This window comes from Tachypleus tridentatus, chromosome 8 (assembly GCF_004210375.1).
Source record: "Tachypleus tridentatus isolate NWPU-2018 chromosome 8, ASM421037v1, whole genome shotgun sequence".
In the NCBI taxonomy this organism is placed as follows: Eukaryota; Metazoa; Arthropoda; class Merostomata; order Xiphosura; family Limulidae; genus Tachypleus; species Tachypleus tridentatus.
Window position 1 is genome coordinate 146,258,576 of NC_134832.1, and position 16,466 is coordinate 146,275,041.

Genomic DNA, 16,466 nt, shown 5'->3' on the forward strand with positions numbered 1-16,466 from the left:
TAAACAACTCAAACAAGACCCCTCTAACTCTTCCTTTTTAAGAGGAAACAATCTCAGAGATTCTAATCCACTCTATGTGATAACATTTCTATCACAAGTATCATTCTAGAAGCCTTCTTTTGAACCCTTTTGAACAATTCAATGTATTTTCTTCAGTAAGAAACCAAAGAATGAAAGTTCTCAAAATTTGATCTAATCAATGACTAATATAATGATACTGTAACCTCTTTAGACTTGCATTCAATATTTCTGTATATACAACCTAAAATCCTATCACTAGAAACAGTCCAGTGCTTGGGCAACTTCAGAAGTGAATTAACTGGACAAAAAATGTTCTTTTTTCTTCCATAACACTGTTAAGATTTTTCCTTTTAAAATTATACTCATGACTTACATTTTGATATCTCATGTGCACTACCTTACATTTATTATAATTAAAAGCCATCTGCCATTCATTTGCCAAATTCACCTGACAACCAACACCCAATACTTTATTCTCATAAGCAAATTTAAATAAATTTATTAACCACTCCATCTATCACAGAAAATAATGAAAAAAAGACAAAGTCCTAACAGCAAGCCTGAGAAGCCATAAAAAAAACACTAGGATTAAAATATTTAAAAACAATCTACACAGTATAACTATCAATAACTACACTGGTAAATGCTACCATACTGTATAAAAATATTTATACTATATACATGTACTTGAACAAACTACCTACTATATAATATTTTAAGTATATTGATAATGCTAGTTTGATGCTTGTCACTTGAACTGTGCTATCTTTAGCACTGAACTTACTATATCACACATGCATGTACACTGTAATATGACTATGAAAGCAAATCACTAAAAATGACTTGTTTGAAACATTAAAGTTATGATGGATCCTCTAATAAATACAGACACAGAAAACTCATGTACGGCAGTTCCCAAACTTTACTAATGTAAAGACACTTTTCAATGCAATGTTTTTCAAAGACCCCTAAACTATTCAGTTGTATTCTAAAATCAAGTTCCAATACATATAAAAATATGAAGAAAATCACCTTCAAAAAGACACAGGCAACTAAAATTATACTGTTTATAGAAAAATTTCAGCAAATATCAGATGAGTTGTATCATATTCATAAAATATGAAGGTAATCAAAGGTAACATAACCATTATTAATGCTACTCAAGTTTGCCATCCAACCTACGGTTCCTACTTTAACATTCTACTATATGTAAATTAATTTTGGTGAAAAACCTACACAATTAAAAAAAAAATTAAAAAAATCAGAGCATTTAATGAATAATAAAAATAAATCAGCACTAAAATGAATTAGTTCTAACAGTATCAGCATTACACAGTTATACGTTTGTAGTTTCTTACTATAATCTGAACGAGTGAGAATACACTGCATGGGATGGTTGGTTGTATGATGTTTTGTTATTACTCCAGCTTCATAACACGATGCACACAAGTCATAGTCGTAGCATATCAAACATTTGTATCTCTTCCCTCTGAAATTTCCTTGCAAGCACGAGTCACAGCTAACACCTGAAGTGAAACACACGTTTTCATTCATTAGCCTTATGCTTTCAATCAAAATTTCTTTAACGTATTTATATTAGCCATTAATTATTAATACAACTGCAACTTCATTTGTAAAATTGCCAAGCCTTCTTAACCTGATGGTTTTCTAAGCAAAATGGTTCCTAATTCCCAATTTTGAGGCTAGTTAGTCAGTGTTAGATGGAATTTTCTAGAACAGCAAGTCTTTTTTCTGTGATATCCAAAATTTTCAAAATGTAACTAAACAGATACAAATAACAAAGCAAATAAGATTTTTATAAAGGTAGCATAGTTAAATGTTTCAAAGCGGAATCAATGACATCAGCAAATTAAATGGAATTTTGTCATCAATGGATTTCAATTTTCTTAAAAATAAAAACATTACTTCATCATTAACAAAGAAACATGACATCTTCACTGTTGCTTGATTTTTCTTAGTAACTAAGAATACTAATTCCTACCACTATTAACATGTCACAAAAAATACTAGCATTTCATCTATTAATTCTGTCACCATTAAAACTGGGTGATTAACTCAATTATTTAATACAATCATCTTAAAGCATCAGGTATACTGATTAGCATCACCTGAACTAATTAATCAAAATTATGATTAAACTGACTGTCACAAAAATAATTAAACAGATTAGTATTTTCAATTATTCAAACTATACAAGTCCTGAAATAGTTATGATTTCTCACTATTTTTGAGTTATTCAAATTTGTTAAGCATAACTGGTGTCAAATAAACTAGTTTTCACAATTATTATTGTTTTCTATTACTCCAGCAACCCATTATCTAAGTAATCAAAATATTGAAAATTAACATTTTCCTACACAATAATACTTAACTCTGCTTACAATATAGCTATTATTTAATATCAGCTTTAGTTATCTAGGAATTGGTTTTGTATGATCCAATCTTTTATACCCTTCTTAAAAGCCCCTGGCAATATATAATTTGCAAATTTCCCTACCATTGTAATCTATTTACACACCTCACTTAGATAATCACTTATCTGATTGACACCAGCTCTTAGCAGATAGGTAGGGTTGGAGAATATCCTACTAATGAGAGAATCTTTATACCTGTTCAATATCAGTGCAACTGAGTCATGTCCATTGTGTCATGCTCAACTGGAATCTGTTCTCTATCTGCTGGTCCTGTGCCCAATATTTGGCAGGATATGAAAGTTTGTGTCTCATCTCTTCTGTATCCTTCTGATCTCAATAAGCACTATACTGTATAACGTTTCATTCCAATTCCCAGTCTTCTAACCTTTATGTTTCATTATGCCATTATGATGTTTAAATACACAATCATGTGAACCAATACGTGTATGCACAGGTTCCCATCAGATAATATTGTCTATGGTTAGGTTTAAGCTGTTACTTCACCTTGAAGTGAACTACCAGCTGCTAGGAATTTTGGACTTTTCTCACTGTTAGCATCCTGATGTTTCACCTGTATGTACCATTGATAATGAGAACGTGTAAATATTCTAAATATTTATGTTCTCAGTTCTTTTCTCATTACATTATCATTTCATTGTCATGTTTTTTTATGTATGTATCAAATTGTTCTAAATATGTTATGTGTGTGTTAAGTTCTTTTTTATTTGCACTTGCCATTGTATTTCTTTTTTTGGTCAATAAAATTCAAAATCGGTAGGGTTGGAGAATTTTGACAGAGGTGAGTATTACTGGAAATACATTTTCAGTTTAGGAAAATGTTAACTACCAAAACATACTTACCATCTACTGACAATATAGCTAGAATCCCACACTGAATGGGTGGAAGGGCTGGTTTGAACATGATCCAAACAGAAAGTACCTACATGTAACAGTGGTGTACATGTTTAAAATAGTGCTGTTGTTGAGAATCGTAACGATGGCAAGAAAGTAAAATGTGGCTTAGTGATTTGAGTGTTACACAAACTACACACTGGTGCATCAGGACCAGATAAAAGAAAACGATGATTTAAAAAATTGTGACCAATGCGTAGTCTAGTTAGAACAACTTCCTCATTTCGAACCTTACGGAAGCTAGACGACCAAAGCCCAATATAGGGTTTTATTTGAAAAACCGTGTTGTCACGTTGCTCACTCCAAGTGGACTACCAGCTGGCACAGAGCCGAGCCTTGAATACAAGACCATAGTCCATCTATGGAATAGGCACAGTGGTGATAGTGCCGGATCAGATAGATTTAGCTGCCATGTCTGCAAGCTCGTTCCCACGAATACCAACATGGCCTGGTATCCAGAAAAACTGGATGCAAGAAGCAGTTAATGAGAAATGGGCCAGTCGGTTTTGAATATCAGCAAGAACAGGGTGTGAGCCAATATGTAGTGATTCCAGGGCCAGTATACAACTAAGTGAGTCAGTATAAATAGTGCAGTTGGAGTACCGTTCAGCTTCAATATGATCCAGGGCAAAAGATATGGCATACAGTTCAGCAGTGAACACAGAAGCTGTAGGGGGGATTCTGTGTGCAACCACTGAACCACAGCAAACCATAGCAGAGCCCACTGAATTACCTGATTCGAAACAATCTGTATAAATGGGAACAGAATGATTGTTTGAAAGATGTTCATTAAATAAAAGACGGTACTTCCAATCTGGAGTATCTGCTCGTTTCAGATGACTGAAAGAAAGGTCACATTTGGGGGCTGTAATAAGCCATGGTGGGATGGGCTGACCTGTGGAATCTGCAATTATCCAAGGACAGACCCAAGTCATCCAATTGCACCTGGATGCGAAGGCCAAACGGAGCAATGGCAGATCGTCTGTTCTGAAAAAGTACAGCCCACTGAGGAAGGAAAACACATCCCAGGTGGGATGCTTTGGTAAGGAACAAAGTTTCTAGAATATAGTAAAGAATATAGTTGCAAATGGCGAAGGTGCAGAGAAGGTTCATGAGATTCAACTTATAAGCTTTGAACTGGAGAGATGCGGAAAGCCCCAGTACAGAGTCGTGATGTCCTTGGGGATGAATGGAGTCTAGCAACTTTAAGGTCGAGGGTCTGGCAGAGCCATAGACCATTGATCCATAGTTGAGTTTTGATTGAGTAAGAGCACAATATACCTTAAACATAGAACAACAATCTGCTCCCCAACTGGTAGTAGAGAGGACACAGAGGATGTTCAGTGCTCTTGTGCATCTAACCCGTAGCTGCTTTAAGTGTGGTATAAAGGTCAGCTTACGGATAAGCCCCAAGAACTTGATCTCAGGGACCACTGGCAGCGAAACTTTACCGATATGAAGTTCAGGATCAGTGTGAATACCCCGTTGGCGGCAAAAGTGCATGAAAACGGTTTTAGAGAGAGAAATTAAAGCTGTCGCCATAGTCCACCGCAGTACACGATTGAGGGCAGTTTGTAGTTGCCGCTCAATATATCTCATGTTTGATGACTGACATGAGATGTGAAAGTTGTCGACATACAGCCCATTCGCAACAGTGAGAGGGAGTTGATCAGTGATGGCATTTATCTTTATACTGAAAAGTGTGACACTCAAAACACAGCCCTGAAGGACTCCAAGTTCCTGTACAAAAGAACAGGAAAGTGTCGAACCAACACAAACTTGGAATCTCCTGTCCATTAAAAAATTTTGAATAAACATGGGTAAATGGCCACGTAACCCATATGTATGGAGGTCTCGCAAAACGCCATACCTCCATATTGTGTCATAAGTCTTCTCAATGTCAAAGAATATTGACACAAGATGTTGGTGTTTGAGAAAGGCTTCTCTGATTGATGTTTCAAGTCGAATAAGGTGGTCTGTAGTGGAGTGCTGTCATCAGAACAAACACTGGGTGGGCAAGAGGAGGTTGTTTGATTCAAGAAACCAAACAAGACGAGCATTAACCATCCTTTCTAAGGTCTTACAGAGACAGCTCATCAAAGCAACTGGACGGTAGTTTGAAGGAATCTTTGGATCTTTCCCTGGCTTAGAGAAAGGTAAAATAATAGCCTGATGCCAGGCATCGGGAAAAACCTTCTCCTGGCAGATCCGGTTAAAGACAATTAGAAGGACATCAAGAGAATCAGGAGATAGATGGTGCAGCATGTCAGAGTGTACATCATCAGTCTGGCAGTACATCTGTTGGACCATTTTCAGTTCCACCAGTGTAAAGGGACAATTATAGTCAAAGAGACAGTCAGTTCAAAAGGAAAGAGGTGAATGCTCTGCCCGAGTCTTGATGGCCAAGAAGGTGGAGGAACAAGCAGAAGTGCTAGACACCCGGCAAAAGCTTTCACCTGGAGTATCAGCGATGCTCCAGACATCAGCCACTTCCTGACCATCAGAGAGTAAGATCGAGAGGGGACAGAATTGTAGTTCCCACTGACCTTTCGAATCCTGTCCCATATGACCTTGGAAGTGATGGTATAAGATATGCTAGTTGTGAACTTAATCCAAGATTCCATCTGGCTTTGACATCTTACCCACCTAGCATGTGCACGGGCCCACTGGAAAGTGACGTGGTTCAAAAGTGTGGGATATCTACAAAAAGTATCCCAGGCCCGTTTTTGAGCCATCCGTGCTAAGTGGCAAGCAGGGTTCCACCACGGACGAGGATATCATGGAAAATGTGTTGAGGTTTTAGGAATACACTGAGCAGCTGCTTGTATAATACAGCCAGTTACTGCTGCCACACAGTCGTCTACTGATGGCTGATTCACGATGAATGAGACCAGTGAAAGTGGACCAGTCTGCCTGATCCAGCTTCCACCGTGGCACGCGGGTAGGGTGGCATCGACCACGGCCAGTCTCTCTCAAAATTATAAGAAAATGATCACTGCCTACTGGATAATTGTTAACACTCCATGAAAAATGAGAGAATAATGAAGGGGAGCAAACTGAAAGATCAATAGCAGTAAAGGACTGACTAAGTGCATGGAAATAAGTAGAACAACCAGTATTGAAAAGAGAAAGATTGTTCTCTGAGAGCATACGCTCTACAGAGCGACCCCTCCCATTAATAACAGCACTTCCCCAGAAGGGATGATGCCCATGAAAGTCCCCCAGGAGTAGAAAGGGAGACGGAAACTGTTCAACGAGAGCATCAAGATCTGATTGATGCTATGTCTCTCCAGGGGACAGGTAGAGAGAACAAACAGTGATGGTATGACCCAAGGAAACACGGATGTCTACGGCCTCCAAGGGTGTGTTGAGTGACAAAGACAGGGTGGGCACATGCTGATCAACCAAAAGTGCCACCCCTCCATGTGCTCGTCCATCATACAGCCTGTCATTTCTGTACAGAGAAAACTGCCGAATGGTGACTGTATCAGCAGGTTTTAGAAATGTTTCTTGTAAGGAAAGACATACAGGATGGTAGGAAGCAATCGGTGTTTTGATATCATCCAGATTAGAACGTAAACCTCAACAGTTCCATTGAATGAAGGTGGCCATTTTTAATGACGGGTAGGCGAAGTGGCTGGAGAACCCTTCTGTTTACGACCACGTCTTTTTTCCTTACTGTCCTTAGTCGGAGGAAGTCTATCAACCTCCATGGAACCTGTCCTGGGTCGATTGTGCAGGTCTTTGTTATTGGAAGGGGATTCCAGTGACTGAGGATGTGAACAAATGATTGTTTTGCCTCTTGGAGTGGGAAAAAAAGATGTATCAGAAGAAACGCCTGTATTTGAAATTGAAGGATGTGGATCTTGAGGTTTGTTGGAATGTATGGGAGGAACAGAGATGGGTGTGGAAGTTGATTCATCAACCTTTTTAACCATGGAGGTCAAAAGGCTTTTCATTTGTTTTGAAAACGATTCTCTTGGAGGAACAGAGATATCTGTCTGCACTCCCACTATAGTTGTGGAACGAAGTGCAGTAGCATACGTCTGAGATGGAGTGGTGGGCAGCAATTTCCGAGCCTCAGGATAACTAATATTATGAGTCGTTTTCAAACGCTACACCTCTTTTTCCTCCAACCATTTTGGGCAAGAATGAAAGTAGGAAGGGTGAGAACCATTGCAATTGATGCAATGTGGGTCCATGTCACATTCATAGGCATTGGGGTCCTTGCCACCACAACAAGCATGTGTCAGGGAACCACGACATGATGTCTTTGAGTAGCCAAACCTCTGAAACTGGAGACATCGGAGAGGGTTTTGAATGTATGGCTGTACCCTGCAAATTAGATAACCTGTCTTGATGGTGGCAGGTGCACGTGATGATGTAAATGTCAAAAAGAGGGTATTTGTTGGCAGTGTAACTCCATCTTTGCGAGTGGAGATGCACCTCACTGCAGAAACTCCTCGAGTGGATAGACCAGCGAAAATCTCCGACTCAGGGACGTTCTTCAAATCCCTCTCCACAATAACTCCTTGTGATGAATTCAAGGTAGCATGAGGGGTAACTTCAATAGGTATATCCCTAATTGCCGTTGAATTCAAAATGGGGTTCACTGTAGTGGGTTGTGGATGTTTCAACTAATATGTTTCCAGATCCAAGCTTCTTTACTGACTTTGGAGAGCCAGCAAGACTATCTAGTCCCTTCTGAATAAAAAAAGGGGACAATTGCCCTAAAGGTTTTTCTGAAAGAGAATGTAAAATAAGAAAATTAGGTACGTGTGTTACGGATGTTGAAGATTGCTGCTCAGAGTCTTCAAGACGTGGTCGCTTACCTATTGACTGTTTTTCACTATTTTATTTAAATATTTTGAAGGAAGATCCATAGGAAAAAAGAAAAATTTTGGTACCCACTGACCCCACCCACCATGGAGCCCTACAAGGGGACGCACTACAATGTCATGCAAGGACAATGCAGCAACGTTAGGGTTTCGTGAGCACTATACCCAAACACCAGCATCAGGCACAATGTTCACAACACCCGTTGAGAACTTCCAACACTGGTACTTGGTTGACTCTAGCCCACGTGGACCAGCCGATTGGCCCAAGGGGGGCCACCCAAAGGCCGCCTATCTACAGGAAGGCCAAAGTGGTGTGTTAGGGTTGGACCCCTCAACCACCAGGATCCTCTCCTCCCCTTCACGGGTCGCCACGCACGGCAAACACGTGGGTGGATGTTTAGATCCCAGAGAATGTAACAAGACAGAACAGAACCTTCCCTGGGAGGTCCCCTCACCACGTACAGGAATCCACACCAAGGAGGAGTAGAAGAATCATGGGTTAGTAGGATGAGCAGAAATCCCCATCTGCTTTACACATGAAGTCCATGAGATACAATCTTTTGTATATAAAACAGTGATAAAAACACACACACACACACACACACACATACATGCATACATACACTAACCACCAAGCAAACAGCCAGTGATCTTACAGAAACACTCCATCTCAACAATGAGCTTTATAGAACTATACAGATCTAGTGCTAATATAATGTTAATCATACCTGACCAAGTAACAGCCATCAGCAGGTGGGATCCTGCAATATGACATATATCAACTAACTAAGATAACACACATGTTAACTTACCCCAGACAAAGATGAATGGATGTTTGTAGAATGCTGCAGGAGGAAGAAGATACCCACTGAAGAAAAACACAAATAGTGCAGATAACGCATGACCAATGTATTGGGAATTGTACACATACCAGCCTGAATGATATCCTCCAAGGAAGACAAATTTGAGCAGCTAAAGATGTAGTTAAATGATGAACATGGTGCAAAGAAACATTATGTAAACATCAACCTTCTGTGGATATGGCAGAATATAGGAGTCATTTTAGCACACAAACCCAACCAGTGAGCATAACAGGTGATAGATCATTGGAAACAGAAACTCCAAGGAACAAGCAGAATAAAACAAAAACCATAGAGGGAGGCAGTTGGAACCACATAATAAGTAGGGAACAAACAGGACAAAGTAGTTGATCTTGATCAGAACAGAAGTACAGGTGGAAAATGAAAGTAAAGAAAATAGAATAAAAGACAAACTTTTAAAGCAGCTGATATATTGCAAAGGTAAGCCCAATCCAAATAGAAGATAATACATGAGAAATGGTAAAGGATGAAAGGAACATTAATACCATAAATATCAGAACAATGACAACCAATGCTTGAAAGAGAAAGATGCTACAAGAAAAACTTGCTGCAATTTGTTCAAAGGAAGAATCAGACAGGGCATGGAGGACAACAGTGAGATTCCAATCCAGCAAAACAAGTGGATGTAGTGGAAGGTGTTTGACAGCAGCCTTTTTACTAGCAACAATTGGCACAGCCAAACCCTAATCAAACAAACAGGTGAAGAACTGGGAAATACGAGGAACAAAAGAAAGGTATGAGCAAAAGCCATACCAGATGGACCAAAATGTGAAGGAAGACAAACAAATCTTGTACACAGACAAAGATAAAAGTCAAAAGGTATGAGCAAGGAAAGATACTATGCTAGGGATAAGACCCTAAGCTGAGGCAAGGGATTGAACAAAAGCCACTTGCCTAAATGGAGATTGGCAAGATTAAACTAAACTGTGTCATCTCATAGTTGTCAAAGAAGAAACTAGAACACAGGTAAGGGCAGAAGTTGTTGCTCCAGCAAGGGTCAGAGCAAATGGAACTACTGAGCAGGCCAATATGAATCGTTGAGCAAAACATGGCAACAAATGCTCTGGAGAAGGAAAAACACTTGAGAAGTCTGATAGGGGGTTAGGTATACAAGACATTTTTACTCCTGACTAAATGTATCTGTTCCCAGAGTTGAAGGGTGTAGAACCAGAGATGAAATGAAAGGAATTTTGGAATTCCAGTAAGTGGAAAAATCATTTAAATGCAGTGTTTCCATCTGAAAACTTAACTATCAAAATACCTCTTTGAGAAAGGATCACTTCATGAGAAAAACCTGGGTGGGTTGAGATCAGAGATCAGCCACCAAATTCATGAAGCACGGAATATGACACACCATAATTATCATGCAGTAGTCATGGGCCCAGTATAGAAGTTCGAGCATCTGAAAATACACATCTGAATTTTGTTCCTCTATGTTTGGTGATATAATGGACAATACTAGAATAACTGGAATGAATTAACCAACTCCATCCCCTCAGGAGCAGGTGGAAATGATAAAGAACCCAACAAATTGCCAAAACTGCCAGGATGTGAAAATAGAGAGTTGTCTTCTTGACAAACCATCAACTGAAATTCTCTTGGAAATCAAGGAAAGCCTCTCCAACCCACCAAAAAAAAAAGCATCAGTAAACATATGAGACTCCAGATAAGTTGAAGTAATGGAAACCTTACCATAATCAGTTCCTTACTGAGTCAACAAGCAAAGTGAGCCCAATTTCATGAGATCATGGGAGAAGTTTTACTGAATGAAATGTTTTCCACTCAAAGAAACATAAATGAGCTCAACCCACAAGTATGAGAACTCCCAAGGAATCCACACCCCCAAAAGAGAAAGAACCCCACACACAGTAAGAAAAGGAGAAGGTAAGACCATTGAGCCTGCCCACACAATATTCCTGAGCTAAAGCCAATAAGGCTGAGATTAGCAAAGATAGGAATGGAAGAAGAGACTAAATAGAGTTAAGAACAGACCTTTCCAAATGGATCAGAAAACCTACCTGATTAGCTTCCTGAAGAAGCAAGCAGGCATAACTGACTGACTGGGTATGGGAGGAGGTAAGCAGCAACCAGTTATCCATGAAAAAGTATGAAGATACAGTAGAGTGAAAATGACTAACAAAAGAGTGTACCACTCACAAAACACCTGGACCAAATAGCAGAGCTTGGAACTGGAAAATCCAACTAAAGTGGATGAAGAAAAATAAATTGTGTCAATAGAGCAGTTGAAATATGAATACAGACATCGATCTCGATTTAATACTGACAACTATAAGGCATATTATTAATACCTTAATAGCTCTATATATCTTAGTAACCAATGGGGTTCTACTACAGACCCAGTCTCATAATTATAGAGCAACCACCTTATTCACAAAAACAGTACTGTGTTTGAATTATTTAGTTTTTATTACCACAACTGATGATAAAAATGAAAGATTGAGATTTTGAAGCAATCTCAGTAATATTTTTTCATTTACAATAACATCAATGATCCTCATACAAGTCTTTTGATACAACTATATGAAAAACTATTTAAAAAACCATATCTTTAAATTTTCCATGTAGGACCAAGGCTGCTTAGACCATTCTATAAAAACGTTTCTCCAATAGAGAAATCTGTTTCTTATAAATGTATTAGTATCAGACATTTTACAAATATTACAGTCCAAGACACCATTTAAAATGCCAATAAAAGTTTGAACAAACACTTTCAAACAACCCTTATGGCTAGAGCAAACAGCAAGATACAAACTGAAATTAGGTCCAAATCAGGTTAAAAGAAAAATTAAAATGATCAAAATGGGAGTTTTCCTTAACCCTTAAAGCAAGATAATAAACCCTCAATAATATTACCTGCTGGCGAGTTGTTCAAAACCTTAACACTTATGAACATTTTGTGTCGAGTTGTTCAAAACCTTAACACTTATGAACATTTTTCATTTTTATGGACAACAATTCTGGTTATTAAGCAAAATTCTCAGGCACTTATTGGATTTTGGAAAGTAAATTAAAAATTACTTTCACCATAATATAAAAGAATGAGCCATTTTTAAAGCTATCAGGCAGAGAATTAATATTGTCCTATCCATCAAATTAGTTATTCTACTTGTTGCTGCATAGGCATTGTTGAATGATTCTCTGCAAATCTAAAAACATTTTCATTGTGTTAATTCTTTAATATAATTTGTCATTAATCTTTTGCTAAAGGCTAACTTTTATTCAAATATCACCCCACATCTTTCTTCCAAACTACAGCAGTTATAGTTTGTAAGATGTGATGGGTGAAAGGTGTGGGTGTTATTTTGGAACTTGCATGCCCTTTTATTGTAATTTGTCTGTAGTTTGCTAGTTGGAAGAACTGATGGCTGTTGTAAGTAGAGGTGAATGATGAAGAGAAATGTAAAATGTGTGAAATGGATTTAGTTGGAATGCGTGCGTTTTCTCATAACAAAGCCATATTGGGCTATCTGCTGAGCCCACTGAGGAGAATCAAACCCCTGATTTTAGCATTGTAAATCTGTAGACTGTTGTACTAGCAGCGGGCAGTTGTAATGCACAGGATCTATTAAGTAATGGACTACAGCCTTTTGTTTGTACAGAAGAGGAGCTATTAGAAGAATGGAAAAGGGACAAAAGATATAAATGAAAAACTTGAGTGGATTACATATTTATTCTTTGGTATGGAACATGGATAGAAAATCAAGTGGGGAAAACAGGGAGGAATTATAATATCTTATCCAGAGCAAAGGTGGAGAATATAACTAACAGAGCAAGTGGTTTAGTAAAAGGTGTCAGCTCTAATGCAGTCTTTGATGTGCACATAGGAGCTATTAGCTCATGATGTAGGGGAAGGGTAAGTTGGAGAAGCTGATTGAATGGTACAACAGGCATTGAACTAAAATGGACAGAACTACTGGCCATGACTTAATTGTGCAGGCTATATTATAAATAGGTCCCCAGGACAAAATTTTAAGCTTAGATTATTGTGCAAGGACAAGCAGATTGACAAGTTGGATTTGTGGGATCAGGCTAAAGGCTTTTTTTTTTTTGAAGTGGTTTACATTAAAGTAAGGCTTATTCATAAGAGCTATTTGGTAAGCTGTTTGGGCAGCTTTAAAACAGAATTAGGCCACTAGTGTTGCTAGATATAAACAGACTATGCAATTGTTTAGCTCTCAAAACAACTTAAGCATTAGAATTTTACATTTTATCTGTTTTACTGTCATACTCCTTTGAAAAAGGAAAGAAAAATGGTTTTAATTGAATGTAATCCAAAACATAACACTCAGAAACAGATGGACACTGCAAAACAATTCTGTGTCACAAACTCGTGCAGTGCACATACACCGATTGATATCAGTTACAAAGTCCAGTTTTCACATGATACGCATAGTTTGAAAAACAGTGGTACAGAGGTAGTAGTAGAAATTATCTTTTAAGAAGTGTGTTAGTACGTGATGGATAGTTAACATAGTTTCACTAAGAAAATATCTTGCCTTTATAATGTTCTCACATATTTTGATGTTACTACTTATGCACGTGTTTGTGTGTGTGTGTGTGTGTGTGTGCGCGTGCGTGCGCGTGCGCAAGAGATATTGTTTGTTGTAACTGCATTTTTAGAAACCACTAACAAGTTACCATACAAGTATTAAAATTATTTAAAAACAAAATCTCTATAGGTGTGAAGGAAAAGATAAATTGACTTATCACTGAATAGCAAAATGTCTGGATGGAAGAAAGCAAACAGTTGTTATAAATGTAGTCAAACTGTTGTTTTTATGTCAATGAGACAGATGAAGGAAAGGTCAATAAATTACTTAAGTATGTTGATGATATCAAGGTCTCGGGTGTTGCTGGTTGTTAAGATGCTGCTGCTTTACAACAGGATTTAGATCAGTTAGTGTGTTGAGGGAATAAATGGTAGTCAGGTTTTAATTATGACAAGTGGATGATAATGCATGTGGGATTTCATAACTTTAATTATAAAAATAATTTTGATGGAAATAACTTTAACAGTTTTGGGGTCGATGAGTCTCGGAAGCCATTCCAAAGAGTGTTGTTACATGCAGTAGAATAAATAGAATTTTATGTTTCTACAAGAATAATGAATACAAGATTAAAGAGAAAAACAAACAGATAAATTAAGCATTTATTAAATGTTTACTAAAAGATACCATATTTCTCTTGTAACTGCCACTATATTTGTTTAGTACTTCTGGATTAATGATGATTTCAAAACATAATAAATGTTTCATGTAATTACATTAACATTTTTCTTCATTATTATATTTAAAATATATTATAATTTCATTGTATAGATCACCAATTAGGCTACATTTGTAGTACTGTGTTCAGTTACAGTTTCCTTAAATCAAACCTAATATATATAATTCTTAACAATGAAAAACATTTTCATTTTGGACAGCTCATGAACACTTTACATGTTTTATCAGTCAAAATAATTTTCCAATATTAATTCTGAATAACAGCATTATCTAGATTAATGATAATAACATTATGAAATACAAATGATTTTGAGCACACAAAACTACCCAAAAATCACTAATGTAAATAGCTTGAGGCAATCATGCTCAAACATCTTTGTGAAACCTACTCAATGAGATTATTTCAATTACAGAAACTTAAGAACATACATTATCATCAAATTTCATTAGACAAATCACAGGAACATTTTATTGTTATACAAGTTAAATACTTTTTCAGTCCAACTAAACACTAAAATAGTTTTACCTAATTTAAGACACTTTCAACATCACACATAATGATATAATGTTCACTTAACATTAAAATAACAAGGTCTAAAACCATCCATGTTATTTAGCATACTTAGCATGAAAACAGTACCCCAATATTTTACAATTTCCACCCTCATATAAAGTTAAGAATTTTTTTTTCAATTTTCTTAAAATAAACATTTATAATTACATTTGGAATTTTTAAATTTGTAAAAAAAAGTACTTGATTTTAAATGTTTTAGTTTTTTTGTTGTTGTTGAGATTACAATTCACATGTACTATGATTAATAACAGTAAAGCTACTACTCTGGTAGAATTTTGGTATTTATAAATTATACTTATAAATATTAAAAGATTATGACAATTACCAAATACAGGATGAAAATCTTTATATCGTATTTCTAGGCTATAATATATAAATTAGTATAACACGTTTGTTAAGAAAAATTAAAAAATACAACTTAAAAAGTTAGCCCTTCTAAATCATAATACTAACCTAGGCCTATTATTATTAAGTTAATTAACTGCTCTCTTAAGTTCTACTTCAAAATATTAAAAGTAACACTAACTTAGTAACTAGCTGAACTTAGTGTTACATAACTTATTTATATCTTCGTTAATAATAATTTTAATCTGTTAGACACACAATTGTGAAATTAAACATGCTACGTTTATATGTTTAACTTATATTAATATTGAAATAATAATTACAATTTAAACTACTTTTCCTTTTATTTAAATTTCTTTTATTATTAAGGAGTAAATTTAATTATATTCACCTTCATGACGAGACATCCCAAATTAAGATACTTTCTTAATATTAAAAAAACAGTAATAACAATTACATAAATTTGTATTTACAAAAGATAGGATACATAAATCTAAGTTAAATTAACATCAACTCAGGGTATCAACCTATTAACACTGAACGTTATAAAGCAAACATCAGTTTGCAATATTGCGCAGTCCTTTCGACATGTCACGATGTAGTGACGTCAGATAATATATTTTATTTTAAATTCTAGGACGCAATGCACAGCTAAAAATCTCCTACAGTTCAAATTATTATTTTTTCTCTAAGTACAGAATATTATTGGTAATTTTAAAATGATTAAGAATGAAGTTGATATGAATTGTAATGTCGAAAAAAGAAAATGCAGTGCCAAAGACATTTAGTTTTAACGAACCACCTCATCTTTAGGTGGGTCAGTGATAAATTTACAGACTTATAACGCTAAAATCCGAATTTCTGTTAATCGCAGTGGATAGAAAGTAGATAGTTGAAATCATGGTTTTAGGCTAAAACAAACGAACCTTAGTCACTGTAATAATAGTCTTTTTCCAGGGCAAACACTAACAATAAAAACAAAGGCTTCAAAACATTTTATTCCTTGTTGCTGTTTTAGCACAATTCTACGTAGTGGGTGATATGCTCGCTGTACACCGAGTGGAATCAACCCTCGGATATTAGCACTTTAGTGCATAAATTTATCTCTGAATGACCAAGAGAACATCTTATTTATGTCGAACATTTTGGAACGCATTTAATCTATCATGAATTATGCCTAAAAATAAAATATTTTACTTTAACTTAACTGAGAT

At 36.4% G+C, this 16,466-nt stretch overlaps 2 protein-coding genes across 4 annotated transcripts in view; both read right to left on the reverse strand.

Annotated features, from left to right (window-relative positions):
• LOC143223701 (E3 ubiquitin-protein ligase KCMF1-like) overlaps positions 1-15,872 on the reverse strand; it is a 40,294-nt gene extending 24,422 nt beyond the window's left edge. The window contains exons 1-3 of one of the 3 annotated variants that reach the window (XM_076452020.1): positions 15,644-15,836; positions 2,652-3,027; positions 1,380-1,547 (exon numbers count right to left, since the gene is read on the reverse strand). Coding sequence is in view for 2 of the 3 variants with exons in the window: in XM_076452018.1 (XP_076308133.1) it covers positions 1,380-1,547; positions 15,644-15,659 (184 nt within the window). In the remaining variant the exon portion in view is untranslated. Of the gene's footprint in view, positions 1-1,379; positions 1,548-2,651; positions 3,028-15,643 lie in introns of all 3 variants that reach the window. The other 2 variants (XM_076452019.1, XM_076452018.1) reach the window with 2 other exon arrangements.
• LOC143223852 (uncharacterized) lies at positions 3,199-13,029 on the reverse strand. Its single transcript, XM_076452331.1, has 4 exons — positions 12,875-13,029; positions 11,106-11,220; positions 9,573-9,770; positions 3,199-8,005 (listed from the first exon to the last, which is right to left on the reverse strand). The coding sequence occupies exons 1-4, from the start codon at positions 13,027-13,029 to the stop codon at positions 7,484-7,486; spliced, it is 990 nt and encodes a 329-aa protein (XP_076308446.1). The 3' UTR covers positions 3,199-7,483.
• Positions 15,873-16,466: the final 594 nt, after the last annotated feature.